Raw genomic sequence first — 27,404 nt, forward strand, 5'->3', positions numbered from 1 at the left:
AAGAAGATGAAGAGAAAGAGCTGAACATTTGTAATATTCAACTTAAAGAATATAACGACGACATGCCAATATATATACAATGTTCGAATTGTAACCAACGATTACAGTTGAGATAAACAAATGGGCCAAGAAAGATTGAGCCCACTGAAGATCTAAAGCTAAGCCTCTGAATATAAGCCCAATGAGATGAAGGGAAAGATAGGCCGAAAGCCCGAAATAGGTCCATGAATCAAGGCCCAAAGAGCAACTTAGAAGGGTATCCACTAGGCACTAGGGCAAAGAAAATCTGTTCTACGTATCCACAACATATGCGGCTTGTTTGGGAATGCTGTAAGGTGCTGTGAGGTGTGGTGTGGTGCTGTGAGTTATAAAACTGTGGTGCTGTGAGGTGAGTTGGAATGTAAAAAGCTGTTTGGCGCATCACTTTTAAAACTGTGGTGCAGTGCGGTGTGGTGCTGTGAGATGCGTTTGGCGTAACTAAATTACGGTTATATTAGATGACTAATAATATTAATATAAAATCACTTAATGTTTATATTGTACATTAGTCTAAAATAAAATAATTGACCTAATTTGATTACGTAGGACAATTCAACATACATTGTAAGCGTTTGGGAATGCTGTGAGGTGTGGTGAGGTGCTGTGAGGTAAAAAGCTGTGGTGCTGTTAGGTGAGTTGGAACGCAAAAACTGTTTGGCGTGTCACAAAAAACTGTGGTGCTGTGAGGTGTGTTGCAACTGAACGCAGTGCAAACGCACTGCCAAACACCCACATGATCTTCTCCGTGCCGATAATCAGTTCTACGGTGTCAGACACAGGTTTGTTAGCTTTTTTTTTTTTGAAAAAGGTCTGAGACCCATTTGTATTAGAGAAACCACTACAACTCCACCAAGAGGTGGTGACAAGCAATCCCCTTCTAACTGAATCTCATGAAAACCCAGATCTTTTGCGAATTGAAGAGCAAATAAAGCAGAAGACGACTCTGCCAAGAGAGGGTTAAGAGCCACTGGTCTTGACACAGAGCAAGCAGCCATCGGAAAGCCCGTTGAATCCCTAATAATACAACGAAAACCAGTGTGCATTAGATTGGCCTTCACCGCCGCGTCAAAATTAATTTTTACAAACCCAACTCTGGGAGCTTTCCACGGACAAGATCGAGACACACCCATACCAATTGACTAGTCCTGACTTGCTGTAGGTTGAAGACTGTTAATTGACTCCCTAACCCCCTGAACAACGGGTACCAGGGGTCTACTGTAAATTTTTTTATAATAGACCCCACCTTAGAGCTGAACATTTGTCTTGATTTTTGTGCATCTCTATATTTTCAAGGGAACTCCTACAATGGGTACCAATTTTTATACACTTGAAACATAACTACCATAATAACTACCATTTAGCTATGCAAGGGCAAATTAAAGAATATCAACAACAATAGCAAAGCAGTCTACACAACGATTCTTCAACAAATATGATCATAAACAAGAATGATCTTTCACTGAAGAACTTCAGTAATATTAGTCTGACCTACAAAGTCTCCATACTGAAACATGCTAAAAGGCAAGAAAAGGAGGAGGAGATGCAAAAGTAAAGGGTAAGCAATTCTTGGAAGAAAAAATATAGTAGAATTTCATACTATGCACATGTATATCTAGCATTTGTTTAGTGTTTTTTATCCTACGGTAGTAGCCTTGGCATGCATTTTTTAAAGACATGTAATGACAAAAAATAATAAAAAGACAAACTAGCATGTGGGTTGATTTTGAAAGACTTTTATCATTTTTACCTTTTCCCCATTAAAGTTGAGTGATATATTGAATAACCACATTTATTTCATTTGCATCTAATGCATCTTTTTACTACAATCAACAAAGAGTAACTCGTTTGACACTGATATTAATAGAAACTCCTTCTTTGTTCCCTCTTTTGTAGGTCTGTGCTTTTTCTCTCAACAATGCATACAAGTTGTTTGCCTAAATTACTCCGTGTGTTTGGGAATGGATTTGCTGATGTTTGATATGATTGGGTTAATCTATTGTTGATTTTCAACTTCATCGAGAGCATAGCATGTTTTTCTGATCATCATCACCACAATACTTGGCATTATCTTGAGTATAGAGGTACCACCGATTCTTTTAAACTTGCGAAGGTTGCAACAAAACTTCCCATCCAATGTCAGATCCTTATGTTTGGCCTAATGGATGGCAATTTATGGAGCAATATGTCAACATACAGCAACAGGAACTAGAAGAGATAGCCATGGTGCAGCAGGTTGTTGAAGAATCGGAAGAGCTCGAGCCTCCAAGAGTATGTAAACGTACATTCATTAGCCGCGATCGCGCAAAAGCATACAACGATCTTGTTAGGAAGTATTTCACACTAGATTGTATCTTCCCACCACACATGTTTCGTCGCAGGTTTCGAATGAGGAGAGAGTTGTTTCATAAGATCATAATTGACTTGGAAGAGAGTCAACCTTATTTCAGATTGAAATATGATTGTGTGGGGAGGCTTGGTTTCTCATCAATACAGAAGATGACAGCTGCATTACGAGTTCTTGCTTATGGCAGTCCTATCGATCGGGAGGATGATGCTCTTATGATTGCACAAACTACTGCGATAGATACAGTCCGTTTATTTTGTGAGTCCATCGTTAGCATTTACTCTGAGCAGTACTTACAAGGACCTAACGAATCGGACCTCACTCGGCTATTAGCTGAAAATGAGGCTCGTGGTTTTTCCGGAATGATCGGTTCTCTAGATTGCATGCATTGGGAGTAGTGTAATTGTCCAACTGCTTGGCATGGTCAGTTCATCGGCCACACGGGCAGGCCGACATTGATTCTTGAGGTTCTTGCGTCTATGGACCTGTGGATTTGGAATGCATTCTTCGGTATGGCGGGGACATACAATGACATCTCTGTGCTTGACCACTCACCACTATTTGATAGGTTCATTCAATGTCAAACCTCACAAACTCCTTACAAGGTAAATGGTAGGGTGTATCACATTCCATACTATCTGACTGATTGTATTTACCCTCACTATGCCACATTGATCCAATCAATCAAGCATCCGCGAATAGAAAAAGAGAAACATTTTGCAAGGAAACAGGAGGCCGCACGAAAGGATGTCGAGAGAGTTTTTGGGGTTTTGCAAGCCAAATGGGTGATAACGCAAGGTCTAATGAGATTTTGGGATACAGAAATCATAAAGAACATTACGCAATGCTGCATCATATTGCATAATATGATAATAGAGGATGAGCGACACCTTGGAATAGAACCGTGGCAACCACTTGGTGGGGAAAGTATTCCAGATAATTTGCTTCACCATTATGAGGAATGGTTGGGAACTTACATCCATTCACGTATGCAACAGGTTAGGGATAAGTCAATTAACGGTATGCTAAGGAATGACTTAATGGACCATTTGTGGATGAATTTCGGGGGAGAGAGTAGTCATTTGTAGTATTGATTCAGACTTTGGATGGAATGTTGTAATGCGTAGAGAACTATATTATGTAAAGTAGTCAATGTTTGCTAATTATGATACCTGGGAAATTTCTAACCTACTATGCATCTGTGTTTTGTTTTCCTTGAAATAATTGTCTAGTTTATATCTAATTTTTTACCATAATGGAGGAGTATATTGACCTGCTTTTGGAAAGCATTGATAGTTGGATGCAAGATGATATTGGAAAAATATTGGTACATGGAAATACTAACTGAAATTTCGAAGATGCGAAATCATCATCCATATCTACTACAATTCTCAAAGTCACAAAAACGTAACAGCTATATCAAATCAGATAAAACCAGACAGGTCATATAGAACTGTGTAATACCATAATGTTAAACGACACAATTCAATGAATGGATTTGTTGATCCGTTCTTCCAGCATCAAAGTAGACAGAGACCACCTAAGTAGCAACACATTTCATCCAGTACTCAAATATCGGCCTGCCCGTGATAACATCCATTTCTCAATACATATAATAATAAGTCAATACCTAATACGATGTTTGACAATTCATAGTTATTATCCACAATGAGACAGATGCATGATGTGTCAAATATATACATACACTTATGCATCTTTTACACATAAGTTCATCTCATTTTGAGTTGATTAAGAGTTGATATTGCCTAAGAAAGTTGTATTTGCATATTGTAGGTGTCAAGGCAAGAAAGGAAGGAAAGGAGTGCAAAATGAAGATTTTTACTCCAGAACCGATTTCCGATCGATCGGAGCCATTCCCGATCGATCGGACCTGCCAAAACAGCCTTGAATTCATGGAGACAGAGGCTATTTCCGATCGATCAGAACAGTGTCCGATCGATCGGAGGTACTATTCACAGCACGCGTAGTTTCGCGAAAAAGTTCTAAATTCACTTGTTTTTGAGACAAAACGACCCCAACTTGTTTTGAAAACGACATAAGAGTTTGGGGAAGTATAAAAGACATAAAATAGGGTTTTGGGGGAGTTCTTGGAGGGGATTTTCATTTTACCACCATTGGAGAGCTTGGAGCCACCATTGAAGCTTGGAGAAGAAGATGGTCTACAAAGAGGTTTTCTCTCTCCTTTTCTATCCTAGTTTCTATGGTTGATTTCCTTTGTTTAATGATGTATTTTGCTTCCATGAGTGGCTAGATTTCTTACTAGGGTCTTAATATAACCAAACCTTGAAGATTCAATAAACTTGGTTTCCTTATTTCTTGATTTCTCTCTCTCTATTGATTGTCTATGGGTGTGATTAATGCTTTTGAATGTTTGGCAATCATTCAATTGATTTGCTGCCTAGATTGAGACCGGAAGGAGATATCTAGGGCTTGCCTCAAGCCATAGATGACATAGGGTGCATGAACCATAGGAATATAGGTTTGTGGCTTATGCAATCGCTAAATGATTTCCATAGTTCTTAATGGGTTTTTGATATATTAATCCGATTGTTAGCAATAACAGAGATTTATGTTGAAAATAAGTTTGATGTATCTAGGAATAGAACATTGAATAGGTTGGGAAATCGATTGTCATTATAGAGAGAGGAATTAGGGATTAAGAGACCAAGGGAATTGAATTGGATAGGTGAGGTGACGTTAAGTACCCTAGTGCTTTCCATCCTTGATTTCACACTTGTGTTTGATTTGTCTTTATTCTTTTTAATTAGTTTAGTTAAAAATCAAAACAAACCGTAAAACATTTCCCCAATTTGCGTAGTTATTACTAGTTTGACATTGATTTCTATTGCCAACACATCCCTAGTGGAAACGATAATTTACTCACCTCTTTATTACTTGTGCGATTTGTGCGCTTGCAATTAAATCCATATCAATGCAGTACCAAAGGCATTAAGCAATACTAAAGTCATTAAGTCACACAATGAAACAGATGCAGTAACTCGTTCAACTTGGATGTGCTGATGGTTCTCATGCCTACATTCCTTCTTCCCTATCTCCCTCAACATTGAACCTGTTTTCAAGATTGCATGGGCTCATATTGTACCGGTCCTTGTTCTGGCGCCTAGCTCCACTTCCACCAGGTGAAAATTCGAGTGCTCAAATTTCTGAATTCCATAAGCAAAACACAATTAACTCAGCCTTGATACAGTTTATTTGAAAATAATAGGTTGTATGCATAAAAAAAAATTGTGCAAATGTTAACTCACCCTTATGCTCCTTATCAAGCGCCTTCAATTCCCTCATTCTCTCAAGACGCATAGCGACGAGCTCCTCCTGACTCAGATTAGGATCCAGCTGGGACAACTCTCTTTCAGCATCTGCAAGATCTTTTGTTATCTTGATGCTCCTTCGGATAACATCAAGCCTTGCAATTTTAATGGCATGAAATGTCTGTTCTTCAACTGTTTGCTTTAAGGACTCAAAACTCGTCTCCAAGCTTTGTCTCCATGCCGAAACAGTAGCATGCAATTGCTCACTTGCCGCTGAAGAAGTTTGGGAATTACCTGCAATTGTTCGTCGACGTTTTTCCTCGGCTGATTTCCTGCCTAAAGGTCGCTGTATAGGTGGGTTGGGAAGTACAGTAGGTGGAGGATTGTTTTGTCCTACATTGTCGTTGAGTCCAGAGGTTGGAGTTCCTGTTAAAGGTATGTCAATGTCATGATTGTTACAAGAGTCGTCGAAGGTATGAAGTCCTGGACTAGATGATTCAGAATTTGTGAATGATGGCACATGCCATGGTGGAAGTGTTCTTTGATCGGCTGGTACCAACTCCTCCAGATTTGCCTACTTTACTTGCATCCCTAGCATCTTTTTCATCTGTGGAAAGTTGCCATTTTGTGTAAAATATAAGTACCTCCCAACAATGTATGAATTTGAACTCCTTCCCATGGTCTTTCTTGAAGACTATAAAGCATGCCCACCACTGCAAAAAAATGATACATACATATGGATAAAACAGTCAAATAATAGATAAAACAGTCACCCAGTGTTGTCCCCCTAAACATGAACATAAATGGCATGACAGAGAAAGAAAATGCAACAACTCCATGAATTCTAATTTATAAAACATATCTAACATGCCACAAGTCCAAAGGAAAAGAACCCTTAATTTTTTTCTAAACACAAGTCCAAAGGCATAATCAGATATAGAAACTCTATCCTCATAGAGAAAGCTTTTTCAGTTTGAGTATCCATATAAATGAAGGAGATAATAAGGTCTTTCTGTTGCACACATTTTCATGTGTAAAATCATATGGGTAGAAACATAACAATTGAATGAAGAGGTTTCAAATTCAGACTTTGAAATAATATAATTATTAACACCAAAATTACCTCGTCATTTGGGTTAGTTCCGCTGAACCTGTTTCTTTGAACCCTCCACACAATATCCCTCCACTTCGACACATCTGCTTGTATCAAAGACTATCTATTTTCACATGCACGCTGTGCACGCTCTGTCCCTAGAACTCGCTCTTTAAATTCATTCAAGATACTCAACCAGAATGCATCATGAGCCTGTCCATTACCCACGATTGGATCCTCTAACACTCTTATCCAGGATTCGCATAGTGCAATGTCCTCGTTTACCTTCCAATTAGGTGATTTTTTATTGTTCCCTTGTGTTGACCGCGTTGAATTCTGAGTCGAAGGGGCTTGATACTCAGAACTTGGGGGGATTTGGGACGAATGTGATTGAGGGTTAATTAATCCGCCAATTACAGAATTGGGATTGGATACCCCTGCATTAGGAGGAATAGCGCTGGGAGTATGCAGGGGTCATAAATGTTGTTGAAAATATGTTGCAAAAGCTGCTGCTTGTGCAGCTTGCATTGAAGATAGGGGAAATTGCATATCGGCTGCCCATTGGAAAAAGTATGGGGTAGGAGGCTATTCATTGACAAGAGGGGGAGGGTCCATTGGAGCTGTTTGGATTCAGGACAACGATAAATTGATAATGGTTGCAGATTTAAGAAATAAATGAAAGTCAACAAGGGGTCAATATCGACAACTATATAAACATAAATTGAAGCATTCTACCATCTAAACAACACAAAGCATACATAAATTTTTTTTTGCAAAATAAACACTTTAAAAGATCCAAAATTAACATAGTGGACATGATGATAATATGAAATCAATCCCAATGTATAATATTTGAATAATACAAGTTCATCCTAAATAACCTTTAACCTTCTCGTTTGTATTGTAATTGACGAAATAGAAACTACACATGGCTAAACCCTAAATGAACCATGTGATTTTCAAGAGAAGAAAAACCCTTACATAAAGCAAACCAATTGATCTAAAGCACATACAGATTGAAACTCTATTCTGGACTTAAAATACAGTTCATCATCAATCTCATAACTACATATCTCGAAATTGAATAAATCACTACGAACAACCAAAATCGGGACAAATCAGAAGTAGTTTCAGATCTAAATATATGAGAAATATATGAAGAGGAAATTAGAGAAACTAGTCTTGTGCCCATACCTTGACGAAGCATGATGATGCGATTTTAGTAGCCTCTGGTTTGGACGATGGAGGGAGCAACCGTTGGTCTCTGGAACGACTGTTTGGAAGACGATAATGGCGACGGATGCAGCCAAGCAACGTGAAAGAGAAAGAGATACGCTCACGCGATTAGAAAATAGGGTAAATTTTTTTAAAAAATTTATCAAATACGTGTCCCTTTTGTATTGGCCTTGTGGGGCCAATTTGTATCCACAATAGGGCCTGGAAATCTCAAGTTAGTAGACAATTTTAAGTTAAACTCAATACCAACTTTTAACCCATTGTGGGCTCATAGCACTGGAAATCAACATCTCAAGTTCTTCATTTTCTTGTTTTCAAGGGCCCATTGTACACGCTCTTAATAACTTTAAGGCATTTAAATTTACAAGAGACCCCACCTTAATAACTTTGAGGCATTTAAAATTTTTTAAAAAGTAAGTAAAAATTATGAATGTGTTTCGATCGTGTTTACGAGTTCAATAATATTTTTTTATCCCAAACAAAAATTAAATTCATCACAAAATTAACATAGGACATTTCGAGTTCATATTCAATGGTCCACAATTTTCATGTCTTTTTCATGTTCAATTTAATTTTTGTTTGAGACAAAAATAATATACCGTTAGACTCGTAAACATGATCAAAACACATCCCTAATTTTTTTTAAAAAATTAAATTTTAGAATGGCTTTAGGGTCATTACAAAGGGACCTTCTTTAAAAATCTTACAGCAGGTGCCCACCACCCCTGAATAACCTGATAAGAAGGGGAAAGCTTTCCCCCACTTACATAACAGATTTGCATATTTTATCTCCAGAAAAAGGGGTCATAAATAAATCTAAGGACCAAATCATATTTTATTTATTTATTTTGATACGTTTGTCGGATAGGTTAGTTTGTACAATACATAGGATCACATTGTCCTCTAATTAGACCAATGGAATTCTGTCTGTTATTATTACAACAATAAATAAAGATAAAATACTTCTGAATTGATCTCATCCTTTAAGAATTTCAGTTTTTCCTTGTTGAGTAGTAGCTTCCGTATTTCAATCAAACTAGTTGCATACCCGCGCTTCGCGCGGCACGTATTTAGTTTGGGAATTAAAAATGTATGATGATGGAGCTTGAGTTGTAGAAATGGGCATAACCGTGAGATAACAAACAAATAACTACAATCCAGGAAATGAACTCCTGCTGAATAAAACCATCTAGAACATTTAAAGTACCTCTCAAGAACATCTTTATGCAACAACAGAGGGTGTATTTTGAAAATCTTGGATAAGCAATTTTGTATTCCATAGATAAATGTGGCATTAAAATGGAACTGGAACTTACATCACATGAGAAAGTAAAGTCGATATTTGACTATTTGAGTACATATACTTTGTATGAGAAACCAAATTTCCCTACATGGCGTCGTTCTTAACAGCAGGCGTTACATGCTCAAATGCTTTGGAACACTGAAGGGCACATTATAACAGAACTGTTCATCAACCTTATTGAAGCATTGAAGCCCTCATCAACCTTGAAAAATAACAAACGCATGGTTTGAAGGATAGTCATCAAAAAAAATAATTTGAAGCCTCGAAAAAATTCAAAACTATTTACGAAGCCATAACTGTAACAACTTTACTTGAGCTACATGTGAAAGGAGTAGCTAACTACCGTGGCATTGTCAAGGTGCTTTGCTTCAGAAATCCTCCATCTTCAACTCGAGTTTCTTTTTGCATGTCCTTTTTATCATCCCATGCAATTAATTTGAGTAGAATAGGATTTTAGATAAATTTTCACCTCAACACATAGAAATGAACCATAGTTAGCAAGATAATAGTGATTTAGAACAGAAGTAAGTGAAATTTAATTCATAACAAAGCAAATTCATGTAATGTTCAAGTTACTCATGACTGATATATACGAAGCCTACAACACTTGATGGCCAATTCTGATTTTATAAGAACTAAAACTTCCTGAAACTATAAAAAAACTTGGAAATTCAAAATCAGCCTCGAGAAAGAAATTCGCAAGCTAAAGTTTTTTTTTTATCCAAAGCAACCACCTTTCAAGATTTCCATTGAGAAGTAGTGTATATACAATTTGATGTGTCTGCAATTTCTTGGTGATTACAATCAATAATTGCTGATGTATTTCTAGCAAAATCAATTGCTAAAGGCTTAATTTGGATCAATCACTGAGAATATTATACAGTCTTTTACAACAAAAAACTCCTTTCAGCAGAACATTCATTGTAGATAGAAATAGAAATCAAGTCTCAAGCGGAATTTAACATAAAATGTGGCCTTGGTTGTAGATGGAAATACCAATCAAGTCTCAAGAGGAACATAACATAAAATGTGGCCTGGAAAACAATGAGTACAAAGCTGTAACCCAAACGTAAGAACTGGCATCCGATGAAAGGATATCAAAAGGAAATTGTATATTGTAATCTTACATCCAAAATTCATAACTTCTAGGAAAAAAATAAGGACATGGATTTTTTTTTTCAAATTAGCTTTAGTGGAGCACTCGGAAGGATGTTCAAATTCGGTATTAGTGACAGAGGAATTCTAACCTCATACACATGAGGCCTATCGAAGGAGAAATTTTCAATCCTCAATTCCTGCAATTCAGAACAAATGAAAACGTTGGAAAAAATGTGAAGGCATGTGCTTAATATTTTTTCTTATTTGGAAACTTTGGAAAGTTAGCTCCAATATTAAATTCAAGTTTTTTTTTGCTTTCACCTAGACGGCCATAAGAGCAAATTTATCAAGCAAAGAATATGACAATTCAAATCCTGAAAAAGGACGGAAAATGGGAATCCATCCAATTATTTTCGTCCTGCAAAAGGGAAAGTTGGTCATCACCCTAGCAATGCAGCCCCATGATCTCTACTACAACTACTAAGCAAGTCATTTAAGCAATGATCCCTTCAAGTGGAGCTAATCTTCCAGCAACATATCTTCTAAGTTGTTTTGCAGCAAAATTCCTCAATTATATGCACCCTATGGTCAACAATATAAACCTGTAGATATTGCAACTAAAGGATGCAAATCAATAACTATGTCAGAGCAAATTGCACAAAATTGGCTTCATTGTATGCATAAAAACTAACCTCAAAAGGAATAAAACAAATACCGAATCGGACTCTCAAGCGCAGTGGAAAAAGATATATATTCCAGTCTCAAGGTTCTGAGAGATTTGACTTGAACATGAACAGTGGAGGAATTACCCTGGATCCTCGAAGACCATGGCGGCTGCTTTAGCTGAGTTCTTTAGAGTACCAATCCCCCTTTTTAGTTTCTATCGGAGGCCACATTATATCCCAGGAAAGGATGTCTTCTATTGTCCATGCTAATGGTGCCAAACAAATTAGATAAATCCTATTGGAAGATATAAAAGGACAGGGCATCAGGAGTGAGAATAAAATGAGAAATAGGAATTTAGCTGAGCAAATGCATATGGAATTGGAGAATAAATTCCAGCTGCTCATGAACGTTAAAAAATTGTCCTTTCAATAGCCACAATAGACTGCACAGAATTTGCATTGCCTGCTCCAAGAAAAATGGCTGCGGAATACATGGCTCCCAATATATATCCAATAAATCATGTTAATGTTAATATATCAATAAAGTAGCTTCTGATTTTAACTCTAATACAATGTAGACCATCACTTGGTCAATGCATCACAGCCCAAAAAGAGAAGCCAGAAGTTTTGGTATAGGAATGAAAGAGAAATCTTTAGTGAGGTGAACACCCCAATATTGGATACAGAAAATTGGATGTATGAATTGAGTAATTAACATACTTACTCTACACACCAAGTCCCAATTAGGTAATCAACGTAAAAAGGGGGAAACAATTACAGAAATCGTAAATGCCCTGGAAATCATGTAGAGGAAAATCATCCTAAATACCCAACTAAACAGGGAAGAGCCGTAAGGAAAGGAAGAAAGGCTAACATAAGCAAGAATTGAAAGATATACTGAAATAGCCATCTAGTATTTCTCAGTTCTCACACTTTTTCCATAAATTTCCCTTCTCACACGCACTTTCCAATAATGAATTTCTCTGGAACCCAACATTTGCATAAAAATATATCAAGACTTCCTAAGATGGGTGACTATAAGACAATCAATTTTAAATAGGTGGGGGTTGGATATCAAGCTCAAGGACATTACAGAACATGAACCTAATGCCAACCTTTTGTCAGGTAAAGAATTGTCATCAGATTCCTGAGGAAGAAACTGGCACCACGATAGTTGATGAAGACCTACCTATGGAAATTTCAAACGTAATTTAATTCAACAACAATTCAAATTAAAACTCAACTAAGATAACAAATTACCACCAGCAGGTAAGAACACCAACTAAAAAATTAACTAAACCGCAAACGTAATATTCCGCATAGGAAATTTGTAATTGAACGCGGTATCCTCGTTCATCAAAAACTGAAGCCAATGAACACAGAATTTTAGTTTGCTGAACACAGAATGCAGATAGAAATCAGTGCATCAAACTAATCCCCAGACCTCGGTAATGGTATAATTGCTTTAACCACATAATTGAACCATGTCAACAATATCAACTGTTTTTTACGCTCAGAATACTAAGACTGTAGGATACTTTGTCACAGCTAAGCTTGTAAATACAGTTTCAAAGTTTTTTAAAAAATCTTCCACGGTCTTATAGATGAGGTTGACTTGTAGTTCTACGTAATGGACTTTCTTTTCTTATATGTTGCCTCCATTCTCTATTTCCATGCAAAGGGCATTTGCAAGTTTAAAAAAATGCTTACTCACAACACATTCTGTCAGAGCAAATATTCGACGCTACTTTGTCAATCTGCCTAATGATCAAGTAGGTTGGATGGTTCCTTTCTGTAAAGAACAAATATATCATTGTTCATCAAAAAAATTATTATTGTTTTTCTAACCTTGGTCATAAGGACTTGATGGATACAAAGGATGCTTTCTATGTAGACACAATCTTGCATCTACAAACATAAAGAATATCCCAACGTAGACAGGATAGTATCAGGTAACATACCTTTTATCCAGTCAAAGACCGCAGCACATCCAAACAATTAACAATGAAAGATCATCAAATTCATAGGGCTGTTACTGGTATGGTAAATTATCCATTGGTATACCATTACCGATCAATTGGTTACCGAAAATAGCAGAAGATTGGTATACCGTTACCAATTGTTCGGTACGGTAAATTTACCGATGATTTCGGTAACGGTAACGGTAAGCAAAGTTCAAAACCGGTAAATTTCCCGATTACCGACATATATATTAAATATATATTAATATTATTTTTAGTTTTAGTTTTATTTAATTATGACCATTAGATTGATCTAATTTAATCTAGACCATTGATTATTTTTAGGGTTATCATTTATATATCACTCGTAGCAATTTCATTAACTTTAAAGCAGCGTTTGCTACATAACAAAATGCTTTGTTGGTATTGATTACATGCTTTTCTTCTCCATTTCCATTATGGTCTTTTATCTTTATTTATCTTGTTTCTTCTAGCTTTCATGCTATGGAGTTTAAAACACTTCGGATACTAAAAATATTATAAATTAATGAAATGAAAGATTTTCCGTTATAGATTGTTGGAATAATGTTATGTGAATTCTCCTTTTCTTTCTTTCTCCGATTGATAGGTATTTTCTCTTATTCACATGTAGCACAATGATCCTTCTCATTAATCTATCATTTTTATTATTGGTATTATAGGCAAGATGAAAGTGTTGTAATTTCATACAATGACTATTAAGCACAATGCTACTTGATGCATTTTTTTTTCTTTCTCTTTTTTAAATAAGTTTAAGAATTGGTAAATTTACCAATTACCGACTTACCATTACTGATCGATCGGTATACCGACCATCGGTATACCGACTCTTCCGGTAACGGTAACGGTAACATTTTTTGAGTTACCGAAAGAATTGGTATGGTAATGGTATTCCGTGTTTGGTAACGGTAACCGTACCAATAACAGCCCTAAAATTCATATAACAATAAGCATAGAAGTAAATAAAGGAACATTTTACATGTACATTGACCTACACCAAAGTGTGTGTACTTACCCTAAGTGTAGGGTATCGGCAAGTAATAAACCGGTGAGTCTGGTATCGATCCACGAAGAAGCAATGCAAATTTGAAGTGAATGATATGCAAATGATTTGCTAACACTAATAAACGCAATGAATATCAAATAAAAGCAAGTAAATGAAATGGGCCAAATGACTCGGTAGCATGAACGATGTTGTAATCAAAGTAAGCACGAATTGGATTTAAAACAATTAATTAAAAACCTAGTCTCTAATCCGTCCCGGTGGCTTCTCGGTTCTCATACTCAAGGTATCATTGCAAACACACACAACCATACACAATGCATTGTGTGATACTATCAATCATGCATTTGTAAAGAGAATTAGGATATAAGACTTCAATTCATACATGTAGGCCATCGGGTCTCTTAATCTACGATGAACACAAAGGGATAAGCACCTAATATTATGGATTAATGTTCCCCCTTGGGGCTCGGCTTGACTAACACCCTAGTTTCACACTCAAAGATCAATTAACCATAACTTTCCCATGCACATTCCTAAATTAACCCAAAACCCCATCATCAATACACATAATTAATAGCTATGCAATGGAAAACTCAATTAATTAAGGAAATCATGCAATGGATTTAACAATTCTCAATCAAACACATTAGATGCAATCCCTAGACTAGACAATCCAAGAATACAATCAAATATGTCATTCTCATGTATCCAATCACACAACTATCATGAAATTAAAAGAGAAAAATTGAAGCTACGATTCTTTAAACATACTTTGAGTAATCGAAAACTTGCACCCACCGTTCGGGACTAGAAACTAGAAAAGGAACTTAGCCACTCATTATAATGAGAATAAACATCAATTTTATAGATGAAAACCAATGTTTACAATCAAGATCACAAGAACTAAGTAAAACCCTAGAGAGAGAAAAAAAAGAGAAAAACTATGGAGGCTAGATGTTGTGTAGTCCATCAATGAATGAGAAAGAAACCCCAATCTTAGGGTTTTCCCCTCTTTTTACAATAGAAAATACCTAACTACCCTTATAAAATCGTTCCCCATTGGTTACATACATGATTTACCACAAATGCCCTTGAAATTTTGGTGCAGAAAATTGCAGATCCGCGCTAGGTGTCTGGACTGCTTCGGAAGGTGTCCGGACACCTGGGCTTCATCAAGTCTTCGTTATAGGCTCATTCTCATTTTTCAAAGTAAGTGTCCGGACACCTAATGTGTGTGTCCGGACAGTAAGTGTCCGGACACCTTGAGAGGTGTCCCGACACCTCACAACAAAAAGTGCCCAAAAAGTGCTCCAACTTGCCCGAACAAGGTCCGATTCCTACAAAACCAAGGGGAAACATTTGTAAGTGTAAAACTAAGCTAAAATGCAATCAAATACATTAGCTAAGTGCTAGAACATCCTAATTAAAGGACATTGGAACCTCAAAATAGAGGTCCAATCACACCCCCCAACTTAGATGTTGCTAGTCCCTAGCAATGCAACCACTACCTAAAACTAAAATCTACTAAATAAAATCCTAACTCACTGACGTAGGCATCACGGTTGCATTTAGCGCATGCAACAAGCCTTTAAACCCCTAGGTCACCCTAGTGGACGAGTTGTAGTCTCGTGAGGGCTTATCAGAGCGATACCCACAGACTCTTGCCAATGGATCCACTATTACTTTGAAAGCACCGTAAATGATTCTTAAATTCTCACATGCAAGAAATAGAGCTAATCCCGTAATTCCCCCGCTAGTCGAAAACATGCAAAATCTTTGGACAACCAATCTCAATCTCCTCAAAGATGACTAAGAACATTTTATACTATGTAAAATATATGTGCAATCACGCAAGGCAACTCAACACATTCACACAAGTAAAACCTTGTTATGGAACCTTTTGGTGTTCATAAATCCCCAATCCCTAATGTACACAAAAACATAAAAGCATTGTGCTAAGTGAATGACTTACACAATTGGATTAAATGTATGTGTTTATGAAAGATAATTTTGGATAGGCATAACTTTGAGAAAGAAATCACCTACAAGAGCAACTAATGCATTCACCAACTCACTTGCTTACCTTGGATCAAATTCATCAAAAGGTTAACTGAGTTGTAATGTGGTCATGGGACAAGGTCGGAAGAATTTGGATCTAGGTAACAAGTTGCAAGGTTAAGCTCAAACATGTGAGCTAAATTCTCATTTTGTCACCCCTTCCATTGTACCACAAATTCAAACACTTCTCATCCTTTACACACAAAGGATTAACTTTATTGCATACACCTTCTTTTTCTTTTTCTTTTTTATGTTTTTCTTCTCTTTTCTATGCATTTTTTTTTCTTTCTTTTCTTTTGTTTTTTTTTTTGAATATAACATCATTTATACAACAACCCTCATAATTTTTTTCTCATAATAAGGAGGGGTAATATCACTACCGATTTATTTTTCAAGCTCCTACTCAACCTTGCAACCAAAGGTGAGAAATATTTGGGAAAATAGCTCACACAAGGCTTGTAAGTGAAATCAAGAGGCTTAAAGAAATTTAGGGCTTATAATCACTCACAAATGAATAGGCTAAGCTCAAATCTCTCAACCTAGTGAATCCTTCAATCCTAAGTTCACAAGCAAGTGGCAAACACAAAAATCACACTTCTCAGTAATCAAATATAATATTTGCAAAGCTATTGAAGAACACGCGCATAAAATGTCAAATGAATATCAATGAAGAGCTTCACCCAAAACCCAATGTATATCAATGAAGAATGGCTCAAAAGAATGAGAAGGGATAAAAGGTAGTTTTCAGACAAAAGAATCCAAAAACGCAGTCATACAAATGCTTCAATGCCAAGATGTCCGCTTAACTACACAATTTTATATCAAACTAGATCCCAATCATCCCAAGAAAGATTGATTACAATTATCCCACTCAATTGCATGTATCAACTTCACAAAAGAAATCAAGAAACCTACTCTACACTTGCACGTTTGAACAAGAATAAGAAATTAACATCCAAATTGGTAGTGAATCCCAAATGCCTCTACCCTTCCCTTCCTAGGGTCAAACTAATCACTTCTGTGTCATGCATGATATAGTATCAATTACTAGGAGATAAAGTCAAAAATTCCATACCATACTCTTCAAGAATGGTTGAAGACAAAACATGAATGCACCAATCTGAAATAACAGTCAACAACCATAATATCCAAGCAATAATACGTGCCAAATATCCACAATCCTAAGCAATCAAAATAAGGACAACAAAAATGAAAAAAAAATAACATAGGGTAGCAGAGAGTTTAAGGCTAATACATGATACTCAAAATCAATGAAGGACTCAATCTAGCCTAACTCTCAAAAGAAACTCTAAATCTAGTCCTCTGGTGGTGGTACTAGTGAAGTAGGTGATTGTGGAGAAGGGACTAAAGGACTAGGAACAATAGTCTGCAGCATACTGTGTATTTCTCTCACCATCTGATCTGTCTGCTGCTGACTCTCATCCATCTGCTCAATTGCCCACTGCAATCCTTCAACATCAGTGTGCAGCTCTATTAATCTGTCTATTACCACTTGGTACCCCGACTGCCCACCAGATGAGCCCTCACCTGGGTTTGCCTCTTCCTGCTGTTGAGGTCTCTGCGTCGCTGCTCTCAGCCTACCAGCCCAAGACTTCCCCATGCACACATGATCAATAGGCCCTAAAACATTAGTGGATGTGTTTAGGTCCACTGTTGATACCACCTCGGCCTTCCGGATCATCGCTGTCAAGAACGCTCCATAAGGGATACTAGTCTGGGTATCTCCTGCCCTGACATGACAATTATGCAGGTGACAAAAAATGAATTGAGGCATGTCTATCTCACGTCCGGATATGATAGCATAAAGGAATTGTGCTCTGTCTTTTCCCACATCTGCACTCCTGCCCTGTGGGAACAAATTATAGCACAAGGACTCATGTAATGGCACATACTCCCATTTCAATAAGCCTTTCCGAATATTCCGGTTTTTTCCAACTGTGCCAGGCACAAACAATGCCTCCTTAATTACATTCCAATCCCATCTTTCATCACCATATGAGAACTGTGGACCTGGAGAGAAATGTGGTAACTTAAAGAAATTCCTAATCTTGCCATAAGTAATGACCACCTCCTTTCCTCTCACAGTGGAAACCATGTTGGTATCCCCTTCAGTAGACGATTCAGAGATGTTCGCGAAGAACTCTCTTACTAGACTCTGGTGACATGGTCCCGAAAACTCAACTAATCCCTTCCACTTCAAATCTGCAATCCGGGACTTCCAATTCAAGGCATCATATTTTCCCATTTGGATTCCCTGAAAATCATCTAGCTTCCATTGTCGCTCAACAACCACTGGTTTGTCTTTCCAAAATCTCTCATAATTCTCCTTGGCTTCAGTACTTATAAAAGTGGGAGGAGCTTTCAGCTCGTCCTCCTCTGACACTACTATTTTGGCAGCCCTAGACCTCTTGCGAGACATACTCAACAATCAGCAATAAAATTCAGCAAATACTGCACTATATCACCCAACAAAACTGCACTCAACTATCTCCAAAATTCTGCACAGAAATTTAGAAGAATACAACTAGAGAAATTGTACCACAATGACCCAGAAATCTGCCCAAAAATCTGTCTAAATCATTCCAGATTAACAGCACAAACAATCAACAAAAACTGTCACCAAAACTGCACAGAATTTCCCAAAATATAGCCCAGAAAAATCTGCAGTAACACTTCAAAATTTCAGCATCACAACTCCACCCAAGGTAACCCAAAACAGTCCAAAACAAATCTAATTCCGCAGCAACACAACAGCCCCGAAAATCAACCCAATAATGCAGAAAACCCCATATTTCAAGTTCAAATCACCTCCCAAATTTAAACATTCCACAACCAGTCAACCATAAACTTCTTCAAATCTCACCAAAAACACTCCAAAATTCCAAACATATAAATGATTTTAGAGTTCGAAGTACTACCTTGTTCTCATTGATCACGCCAACTCCAAATCACAGCAACTCCTCAGTCTCTGTCGAGTGACAACCTCATCACGCTATTCAACTCGAAAACACCCAATGGAGTTCTGAATGTTCGGTGGTTTAGGAAGAGGAAGAAGAACAGTTTGGTTCGATTCGTGCAAAGAAGAAGAAAGGGGGCTCTGTCGCAATTTGTTTTTGAAACAAGAACAAAGAGGAATGGATTAGGGCTCGAATCATGATATGGGTTCATGGGAAACCTGGGCTCAATCTATCTCAACACTACATGGGCCTAGACATCTACATGAATAGATGGGCTCAAGTTACTCGGGCTTGGGTTCACCAAAGAGTCATGTGAATCTGGTCTTTAAAACTTAAAACTGGCCTCTCTCTCTCTCTTTTTTTAACTCGTGCGTCCGGACACCATAAATACCGTCCGGACAGTTCATGCACAAATCGAGACAGAGAGCAACCAGAGTTATGGTAAAATGATCTATCCGAACAGTAGGTGATCGTCCGGACACTTTATGCACAAAATGAAACAGGTCCAAAATTTTCAAAATTGACCCACTTTACACAATCAACCAAAACTCAACGAAATAAATAAAAAAAATTAAACACACCAAAACAAAGCAAGATTCACAACGAATTCACAAGTTTCTCACCCCCCAACTTAAATGAGACATTGTCCCCAATGTCAAGAATGAAACACAAAGCAAGAAGAAATTTGTGAAAGAGATTGTGAGCATACAAAAACACACCAAAAATGAATGAAAAACAAACTAACACTAACATATATACAAGAGAGATCTTTTCACGCACACTAGGAAGGGATGGGATCCACAAGGTCCCATTCTTCGGCCAATTCATTAAAATTTTCCAAGTATGGTTTCAAACGTTGGCCATTAACCTTAAAAGTCTTTCCACTCCTAGGATCATCAATGTCAAGGCTTCCATATGGGGAACCTTGCGGACAATAAAAGGTCCGGTCCATTTGGTACGCAACTTCCCGGGAAACAAGTGTAACCTGGAGTTGTATAGAAGAACCTTTTGTCCCTCATGAAAAACTTTCCTCACAATGTGCTTATCATGATATCTTTTCATTTTAAGCTTAGCAATTTTGGCATTTTCAAAAGCATCATTCCTCAACTCCTCAATCTCTTGGATTTGGAGTTTGCGATGCCCCCCAACTTGATCGGTGGAGTCATTCAAAGTGCGAATGGCCCAATAGGCCTTGTGCTCCAATTCCACCGGCAAGTGACAAGCCTTGCCATAGACAAGTCTATAAGGGGACATTCCTAGGGCAGTCTTATACGCGGTACGGTAAGCCCACAAAGCATCAATCAATTTTGAAGACCAATCTCTTCTATTGGGACCAACCGTTTTTTTAAGAATACGTTTAATCTCCCTATTTGCCAATACCGCTTGGCCACTTGTTTGTGGATGATAAGGGGTGCCAACTTTGTGCAAAATGCCATATCGTTTCATCAAAGTTCGAACCGGGGCATTGCAAAAGTGAGACCCACCATCACTTATGATGGCTCGAGGCATCCCAAATCTTGAGAAAATGTTTTCTTTTAAAAATTTTATCACAACTTGGTGATCATTTGTTCAAGAAGGGATGGCTTCTACCCACTTGGACACATAATCCACACCAACCAAGATATACAAATAACCAAATGAATTAGGGAAGGGTCCCATGAAGTCAATGGCCCAACAATCGAAAATTTCCAAGATGTTAATAGGTTGGAGGGGCATCATCTCACGTTTTCCTAAATTACCTAGCCTTTGGCAATTGTCACAAGATAGGCAATAAGCATGGACATCTTTGTGCAAAGAAGGCCAATATAAGCCACTTTGAAGAATTTTGGTTGCGGTCTTTTTGGAGGAAAAATGGCCTCCACAAGCATATTTATGGCAAAAGGCCATGACACTTTCAAATTCATTATCGGGGATGCACCTCTTAATCACTTGATCGGAACAATACTTGAACAAATATGGGTCATCCCAAAAGAAGTTTCGCACATTGCGAAGAAATTTGGATCTATCAATCTTACTCCAATGAGATGGCATGTTTCCGGTCACCAAAAAGTTGGCAATGTCCGCATACCATGGAGTCAATTTAGAAGAGATGGCATTAGTGAGGAGGAGTTGTTCATCCGGGAAATGCTCATTGATGGGTATGCCATGTGAAATCAAATTTTGTCCGGGAAGTCTAGATAGATGGTCGGCTACTACATTCTCCACTCCTTTCTTATCTTTAATTTCAAGGTCAAATTCTTGAAGTAAGAGAATCCATCTTAACAACCTAGGCTTGGCATTCGCTTTTGAAAGTAAATACTTCAAAGCCGCATGGTCGGTAAAGATGATGACTTTCGAGCCAACCAAATAGGACCTAAACTTGTCCAAGGCAAAAACTATAGCTAGTAATTCCTTTTCGGTAGTGGTATAATTCACTTGAGCATCATTCAAAGTCTTACTAGCATAGTATATAACATGAGCATGGTTTTCTTTTCTTTGTCCTAGGACCGCCCCAACCGCCACATCACTTGCATCACACATGAGTTCAAAGGGCATATTTCAATCGGGAGTTTGCATAATGGGTGCGGTGGTTAGGGCACCTTTCAAATCATCAAAGGCTTGTTGACATTGTGGTGTCCATTCAAAAGAGACATCTTGAGCAAGCAAGTTACTTAAAGGTTTGGCAATGGCACTAAAAGAATTAATAAACCTTCTATAGAAACCCGCATGACCCAAAAAAGATCTCACATCTTTAACACATGTAGGGGGAGGTAACTTTTGAATTAATTCAATTTTTACCTTGTCAACCTCTATCCCTTTGGATGACACAATGTGTCCCAATACAATTCCATGTGTCACCATGAAATGACACTTTTCCCAATTGAGAACCAATTGGCTCCCCTCACATCTTTTTAACACACTTGCCAAATTAGCAAGGCATTGGTCATAGGTATCTCCGTAAACCGAAAAATCATCCATAAAGACCTCCATAATCTTCTCAACCATCTCACTAAAGATACTCATCATGCACCTTTGACAGGTGTCCGGAGCATTGCATAACCCAAAAGGCATGTGTCTATAAGCAAAAGTTCCAAATGGACATGTGAATGTGGTCTAGTCTTGGTCTTCTAAGGCAATCTCTATTTGATTATATCCGGAATACCCATCAAGGAAGCAATAATAGGCTCTACCCGCTACTCTCTCAATGACTTGGTCAAGGAAGGGTAAGGGGAAATGGTCCTTTCTAGTAACCATATTGAGTCTACGGTAGTCAATGCACATACGCCACCCGGTTTGAATTCGAGTGGGCACCAATTCGCTCTTGTCATTCTTAACTACCGTAACTACGGACTTTTTGGGGACCACTTGGGTAGGAGATACCCATTTGAAATCCGCAATGGGATAAATGATCCCCGCGTCAAGCAATTTTAGTACCTCCCCCCTAACTACCTCCTTCATGTTCGGATTCAAACGTCTTTGCATTTGTCTATCGGGCTTAGCTTCCTCTTCCATGTAAATCCTATGAGTACAAACCAAAGGACTAATACCCTTCAAATCAGCAATTGTCCAACCTATTGCCCTTCTATACCTTTGTAAAACTTGAACAAGTTTCTCTTCTTGGGGAGAAGTAAGTAGGGAAGATATCACAACGGGGTATGACTCCTTCTCTCCCAAAAACACATATTTTAATTCACTTGGTAAGGGTTTCCTTTCCGGTGTTGGTGGATGCTCTAGAGATGATTCAAGCTTAGTCTTGGAAGGTTCTAATTCCTCAATGGGTGGGTTGAATCGTCCTATGCTATGGATAGCTAAAGACTCCAAAACCTCATTAATTTCCTCTTCCTCAACTAGAAATTGACTACCTTTTTCGCTCAAAGCTAGCACACCTTCCACCGAATCCCTAGCAAGAGTTTTCTCAAAGTTCTCCTCAACATATGAATGGATCCAATCTACTTCCCTAATGTCTTCAAACTCTCCCATTTGCTTAGACACATTAAAGATGTTCATCTCCGCGGTCATATTCCCAAAAGATAGCACCATGACACCATTCCTACAATTGATCAAAGCATTTGAGGTTGCTAGGAAAGGTCTACCTAAAAGGACCGAAATTGGTTTGCTAAAGCTAGGGAGGGGTTGAGTATCTAAAACCACAAAGTCAACTGGGAAGTAAAATTCATCCACTTGAACTAGTACGTCTTCAACTATTCCCCTAGGAATCTTGACGGATCTATCGGCTAGTTGCAAAGTAATTCTTGTAGGCTTAAGCTCACCTAACCCCATTTGTTGATAGACCGAGTATGGAAGGAGATTAACACTAGCACCTAAATCCAACAATGCATGCTCAATCCTATGGTTCCCTATGACTATTGGAATGGTAGGGCAACCGGGATCCTTATATTTAGGTGGAGTGGTGGCTTGTAAGATGGAGCTTGCTTGCTCCGTAAGAAAAGCCTTCTCCTTCACATTCAATTTACGTTTCACGGTACACAAATCATTGAGGAACTTTGCGTACGAGGGAACTTGTTTAATGGCATCTAGAAGAGGTATGTTCACTTTCACTTGTTTGAAAAGTTCAAACATCTCTTTATGTAGAGCCTCATTGGTTTTCTTCCCTAATCGGTGAGGAAATGGTGGCCTTGGGATACACTCTTTATCCTTAGACGTGTCTACCCTTGTCCTATGTGATTGTCCCTCACTCGCCTCATCTTTTCTTGGTATTTTCTCACCTTTCTCTAAATTTCTGGATGAAGTGTCCGGATGATCCAAAATAGGTGTCCGGACACTTGCATCAAGTGTACCATTTTCCTGTACAATTTTCTCCAAACTATTCTCCTTTCCACTATTTCCTTTGTCTTTCCTCCCCACACTATCCCCAAAATTCTGCACCTCATCACTTTGATCAACATTCTCATTTGGTATGGGCCTATCCACAATGCGTCCATTCCTCAAAGTGAGGATGGATTGGGCTTGTTCATGTCCACTCACCCCCCCACTAGTAGATTCCACCACATTGGCTTGTTTGGATGGATTGGGATATGGTTGAGCTGGGAATTTACCCTTCTCATATGTGGTGAGAGCTTGGGTGACCTTAGTGATTTGACTCTTAATATTCTCAATGGCTCTATTGGTTTGTTCTTGGAATTTGGTGGCCTTTTGATTCTCCCTTATTTGGGCTTGCATGAAAATGTTAAGAGTGTCTTCAAGAGACCTCTTAAGAGGTGGAATGTAAGGTTGTGGAGCTGGTTGTGCAACACTTGGAGGAGGCAATTGTTGTTGGGGTGGATTGGGGAGTGATTGGGATTGAGCATTCCCATCATTCCTCCACCCAAAGTTTGGATGATTCCTCCAAGGGTAATTCTCATTGTAAGAATTGTTGCCTTGGTTATTAGTAGGGTAGGGCTTTCTAAAGTTTTGAGAATTGTTCTCATTGTAACCTTGCCCAAATAGGACTTCCTTACAAGCCGATAGAGCATTACACTCATCCGTCCTATGTTCCCTACTTTCACACAAAGTACAAGCAACTTGTCCATCAACACCAACCACATTTATAGGGGCCTTTAGGGACTCTAGGGACTCTAATTTCTTGGACAACAAAGCAAGTTTAGCATGCACATCATCATTTTCATTCAACACAAACTTGCCACTAGAGCTTGGCACAACATCATGTCGGGTTAGTGGAGGAGCTTCCCAAGATCGGGATTCCTCCGCCAACCCATCAAAGAAAGTGAATGCTTCATTGGCATCCCTATTCAAAAAATCACCTTGAGTCATAGTGGAAACCAATTTCTTCAAAGATGGAGTCAAAGATTTGTGGAAGAAATTCACAATTTGAAATTTTTGAAATCCATGGTGAGGGCACATAAACAACAAATCCTTAAACCTCTCCCAAGCTTGGAAGAATGTTTCATGTTCTTTGCAATGAAAATTCATGATTTGTGTTTGGTAAGAGATGGTACGGTGAGAAGGAAAATATTTGTTGAGAAATTCTTCTTGCATTGCCGCCCAAGTCGCAATGGATTGGGGGCGCAAGTTCTCAAACCATTGTTTTGCATGATCCTTCAAAGAGAATGGAAAACGTTTGAGTCTCAAAATTTCTTGTGAGCATGTGACATCACCAAAAGTAGTACACACCGATTCAAAATCACGCACATGTGAATATGGTCGTTCCAATTCCATTCCATGGAATTTGGGAATCATTTGGAACATGGATGGTTTAAGGCTCACATTTTGTTGGTTCGGTGGCATGATGATGCAAGAATGTTGAGTTTGCCTTGCGGGATGCGTAAGCTCCCTCAAAGTGCGATGCTCTTGGGCTTGGGCATGAATGTACTCCATAGGAGGAGGTGCAAGAAGGTTTTGCCCAAAAGGAGCATATTGTGGCACTTGTGGCATTTGAGGCATATTGTAATACATGGGATGCACATAGTTATATGGGGGAGGCATATGGTATGCGGGAGGCATATTGGGAGGTGGGTAGACATTTTGTGGGGCAAATTGCGCCGCATTGTCTTGTTGAAGTGGTTGAGGTGCATTTTGCAAAGCATGCTCAACTTGAACATTTTGCAAATTTTGGGCATTGCCAATTTGGACATCCTGCCCTTGCACCGGATTCATCAACTCATCAATATTCACATGTTGCAAAAGACGACGCAGTGCATCAAGATTCATATCACCCCCACGTACACTCCCCGCATCACTCACATTTATATCACCACCTATCCCATCTCTATTAGACCCATGCCCACTAACATTATCTCTAGGTTGAGACATGATGGCAAGGAACAATAGCAAGTAGCACACAAAAGTAGCAATCAACCACGTCAAGTAACACAAGATTTTTCTTTTTCAATTAATGAACAACCAAGAACAATATTAAGCAAGAACAAGAGCAAGGATCGGAATAGAGCAACAATCAACCTTAGGAACAATAACACACCAAGATGTAGCAAGTAGTGATAAAAATAAAAATGCGCAAAGCTCTCTCAAACAACGTAGTACTACCAAGCAACAAACAAGGTGGCATCCATCGCCCATAGGAATCTAAGTTAGCCCCATCCGCCAAGTTCTCCTCACAAATTTTTTTTTTTCACTCTTTTCAGCAACTACACTAAATCAACTACACTAGAAAGCAAGTAAAAGGGAGGAACGAAGTTACCCTTGAAGCGTGATCGTGCTCCTTCCTTATTTGATGGTGTTTAATAGCATAAAGCTAGCATCTACAAGCCACCCAGCTCCTTCTTTGACACTCGCTTCCCCGGCAACGGCACCAAAAACTTGACCGACACCAAAGTGTGTGTGTGTACTTACCCCAAGTGTAGGGTATCGGCAAGTAATAAACCAGTGAGTCCGGTATCGATCCACGAAGAAGCAATGCAAATTTGAAGTGAATGATATGCAAATGATTTGCTAACACTAATAAACGCAATGAATATCAAATAAAAGCAAGTAAATGAAATGGGCCAAATGACTCGGTAGCATGAACGATGTTGTAATCAAAGTAAGCACGAATTGGATTTAGAACAATTAATTAAAAACCTAGTCTTTAATTTGTCCCGGTGGCTACTCGGTTCTCATACTCAAGGTATCATTGCAAACACACACAACCATACACAATGCATTGTGTGATACTATCAATCATGCATATGCAAAGAGAATTAAGATATAAGACTTCAATTCATCCATGTAGGCCATCGAGTCTCTTAATCTACGATGAACACAAAGGGATAAGCACCTAATATTATGGATTAATGTTCCCCCTTGGGGCTCGGCTTGGCTAACACCCTAGTTTCACACTCAAAGATCAATTAACCATAACTCTCCCATGCACATTCCTAAATTAACCCAAAACCCCATCATCAATACACATAATTAATAGCTATGCAATGGAAAACTCAATTAATTAAGGAAATCATGCAATGGATTTAACAATTCTCAATCAAACACATTAGATGCAATCCCTAGACTAGACAATCCAAGAATACAATCAAATATGTCATTCTCATGTATCCAATCACACAACTATCACGAAATTAAAAGAGAAACATTGAAGCTACGATTCTTTAAACATACCTTGAGTAATCGAAACCTTGCACCCACCGTTCGGGACTAGAAACTAGAAAGGGAACTTAGCCACTCATTATAATGAGAATAAACATCAATTTTATAGATGAAAATCAATGTTTACAATCAAGATCACAAGAACTAAGTAAAACCCTAGAGAGAGAAAAACAGAGAAAAACTATGGAGGCTAGATGTTGTGTAGTCCATCAATGAATGAGAAAGAAACCCCAATCTTAGGGTTTTCCCCTCTTTTT

General features: G+C 38.3%; 2 protein-coding genes and 1 pseudogene across 2 annotated transcripts; all 3 read left to right on the top strand.

Moving 5' to 3' along the window:
* Window positions 1–2,172: 2,172 nt before the first annotated feature.
* On the top strand, window positions 2,173–2,781 carry LOC119979870. The gene has a single exon (XM_038822492.1). The coding sequence runs from the start codon at window positions 2,173–2,175 to the stop codon at window positions 2,779–2,781; it is 609 nt and encodes a 202-aa protein (XP_038678420.1).
* Window positions 2,782–2,895: 114 nt separating this feature from the next.
* Window positions 2,896–3,471, top strand: LOC119979871. Its single transcript, XM_038822494.1, has one exon. The coding sequence runs from the start codon at window positions 2,896–2,898 to the stop codon at window positions 3,469–3,471; it is 576 nt and encodes a 191-aa protein (XP_038678422.1).
* Window positions 3,472–24,931: 21,460 nt separating this feature from the next.
* LOC119980162 lies at window positions 24,932–25,031 on the top strand (annotated as a pseudogene).
* The last annotated feature ends 2,373 nt before the right edge of the window (window positions 25,032–27,404 follow it).

The sequence above is a fragment of the Tripterygium wilfordii genome, chromosome 15 (assembly GCF_013401445.1).
Source record: "Tripterygium wilfordii isolate XIE 37 chromosome 15, ASM1340144v1, whole genome shotgun sequence".
Classification (NCBI taxonomy): domain Eukaryota; kingdom Viridiplantae; phylum Streptophyta; class Magnoliopsida; order Celastrales; family Celastraceae; genus Tripterygium; species Tripterygium wilfordii.

Bases quoted from the DNA above. Each gene is read 5' to 3' on its own strand.
- LOC119979870 (XM_038822492.1), top strand. From the start codon at position 2,173: ATGTCAGATCCTTATGTTTGGCCTAATGGATGGCAATTTATGGAGCAA.
- LOC119979871 (XM_038822494.1), top strand. From the start codon at position 2,896: ATGGCGGGGACATACAATGACATCTCTGTGCTTGACCACTCACCACTA.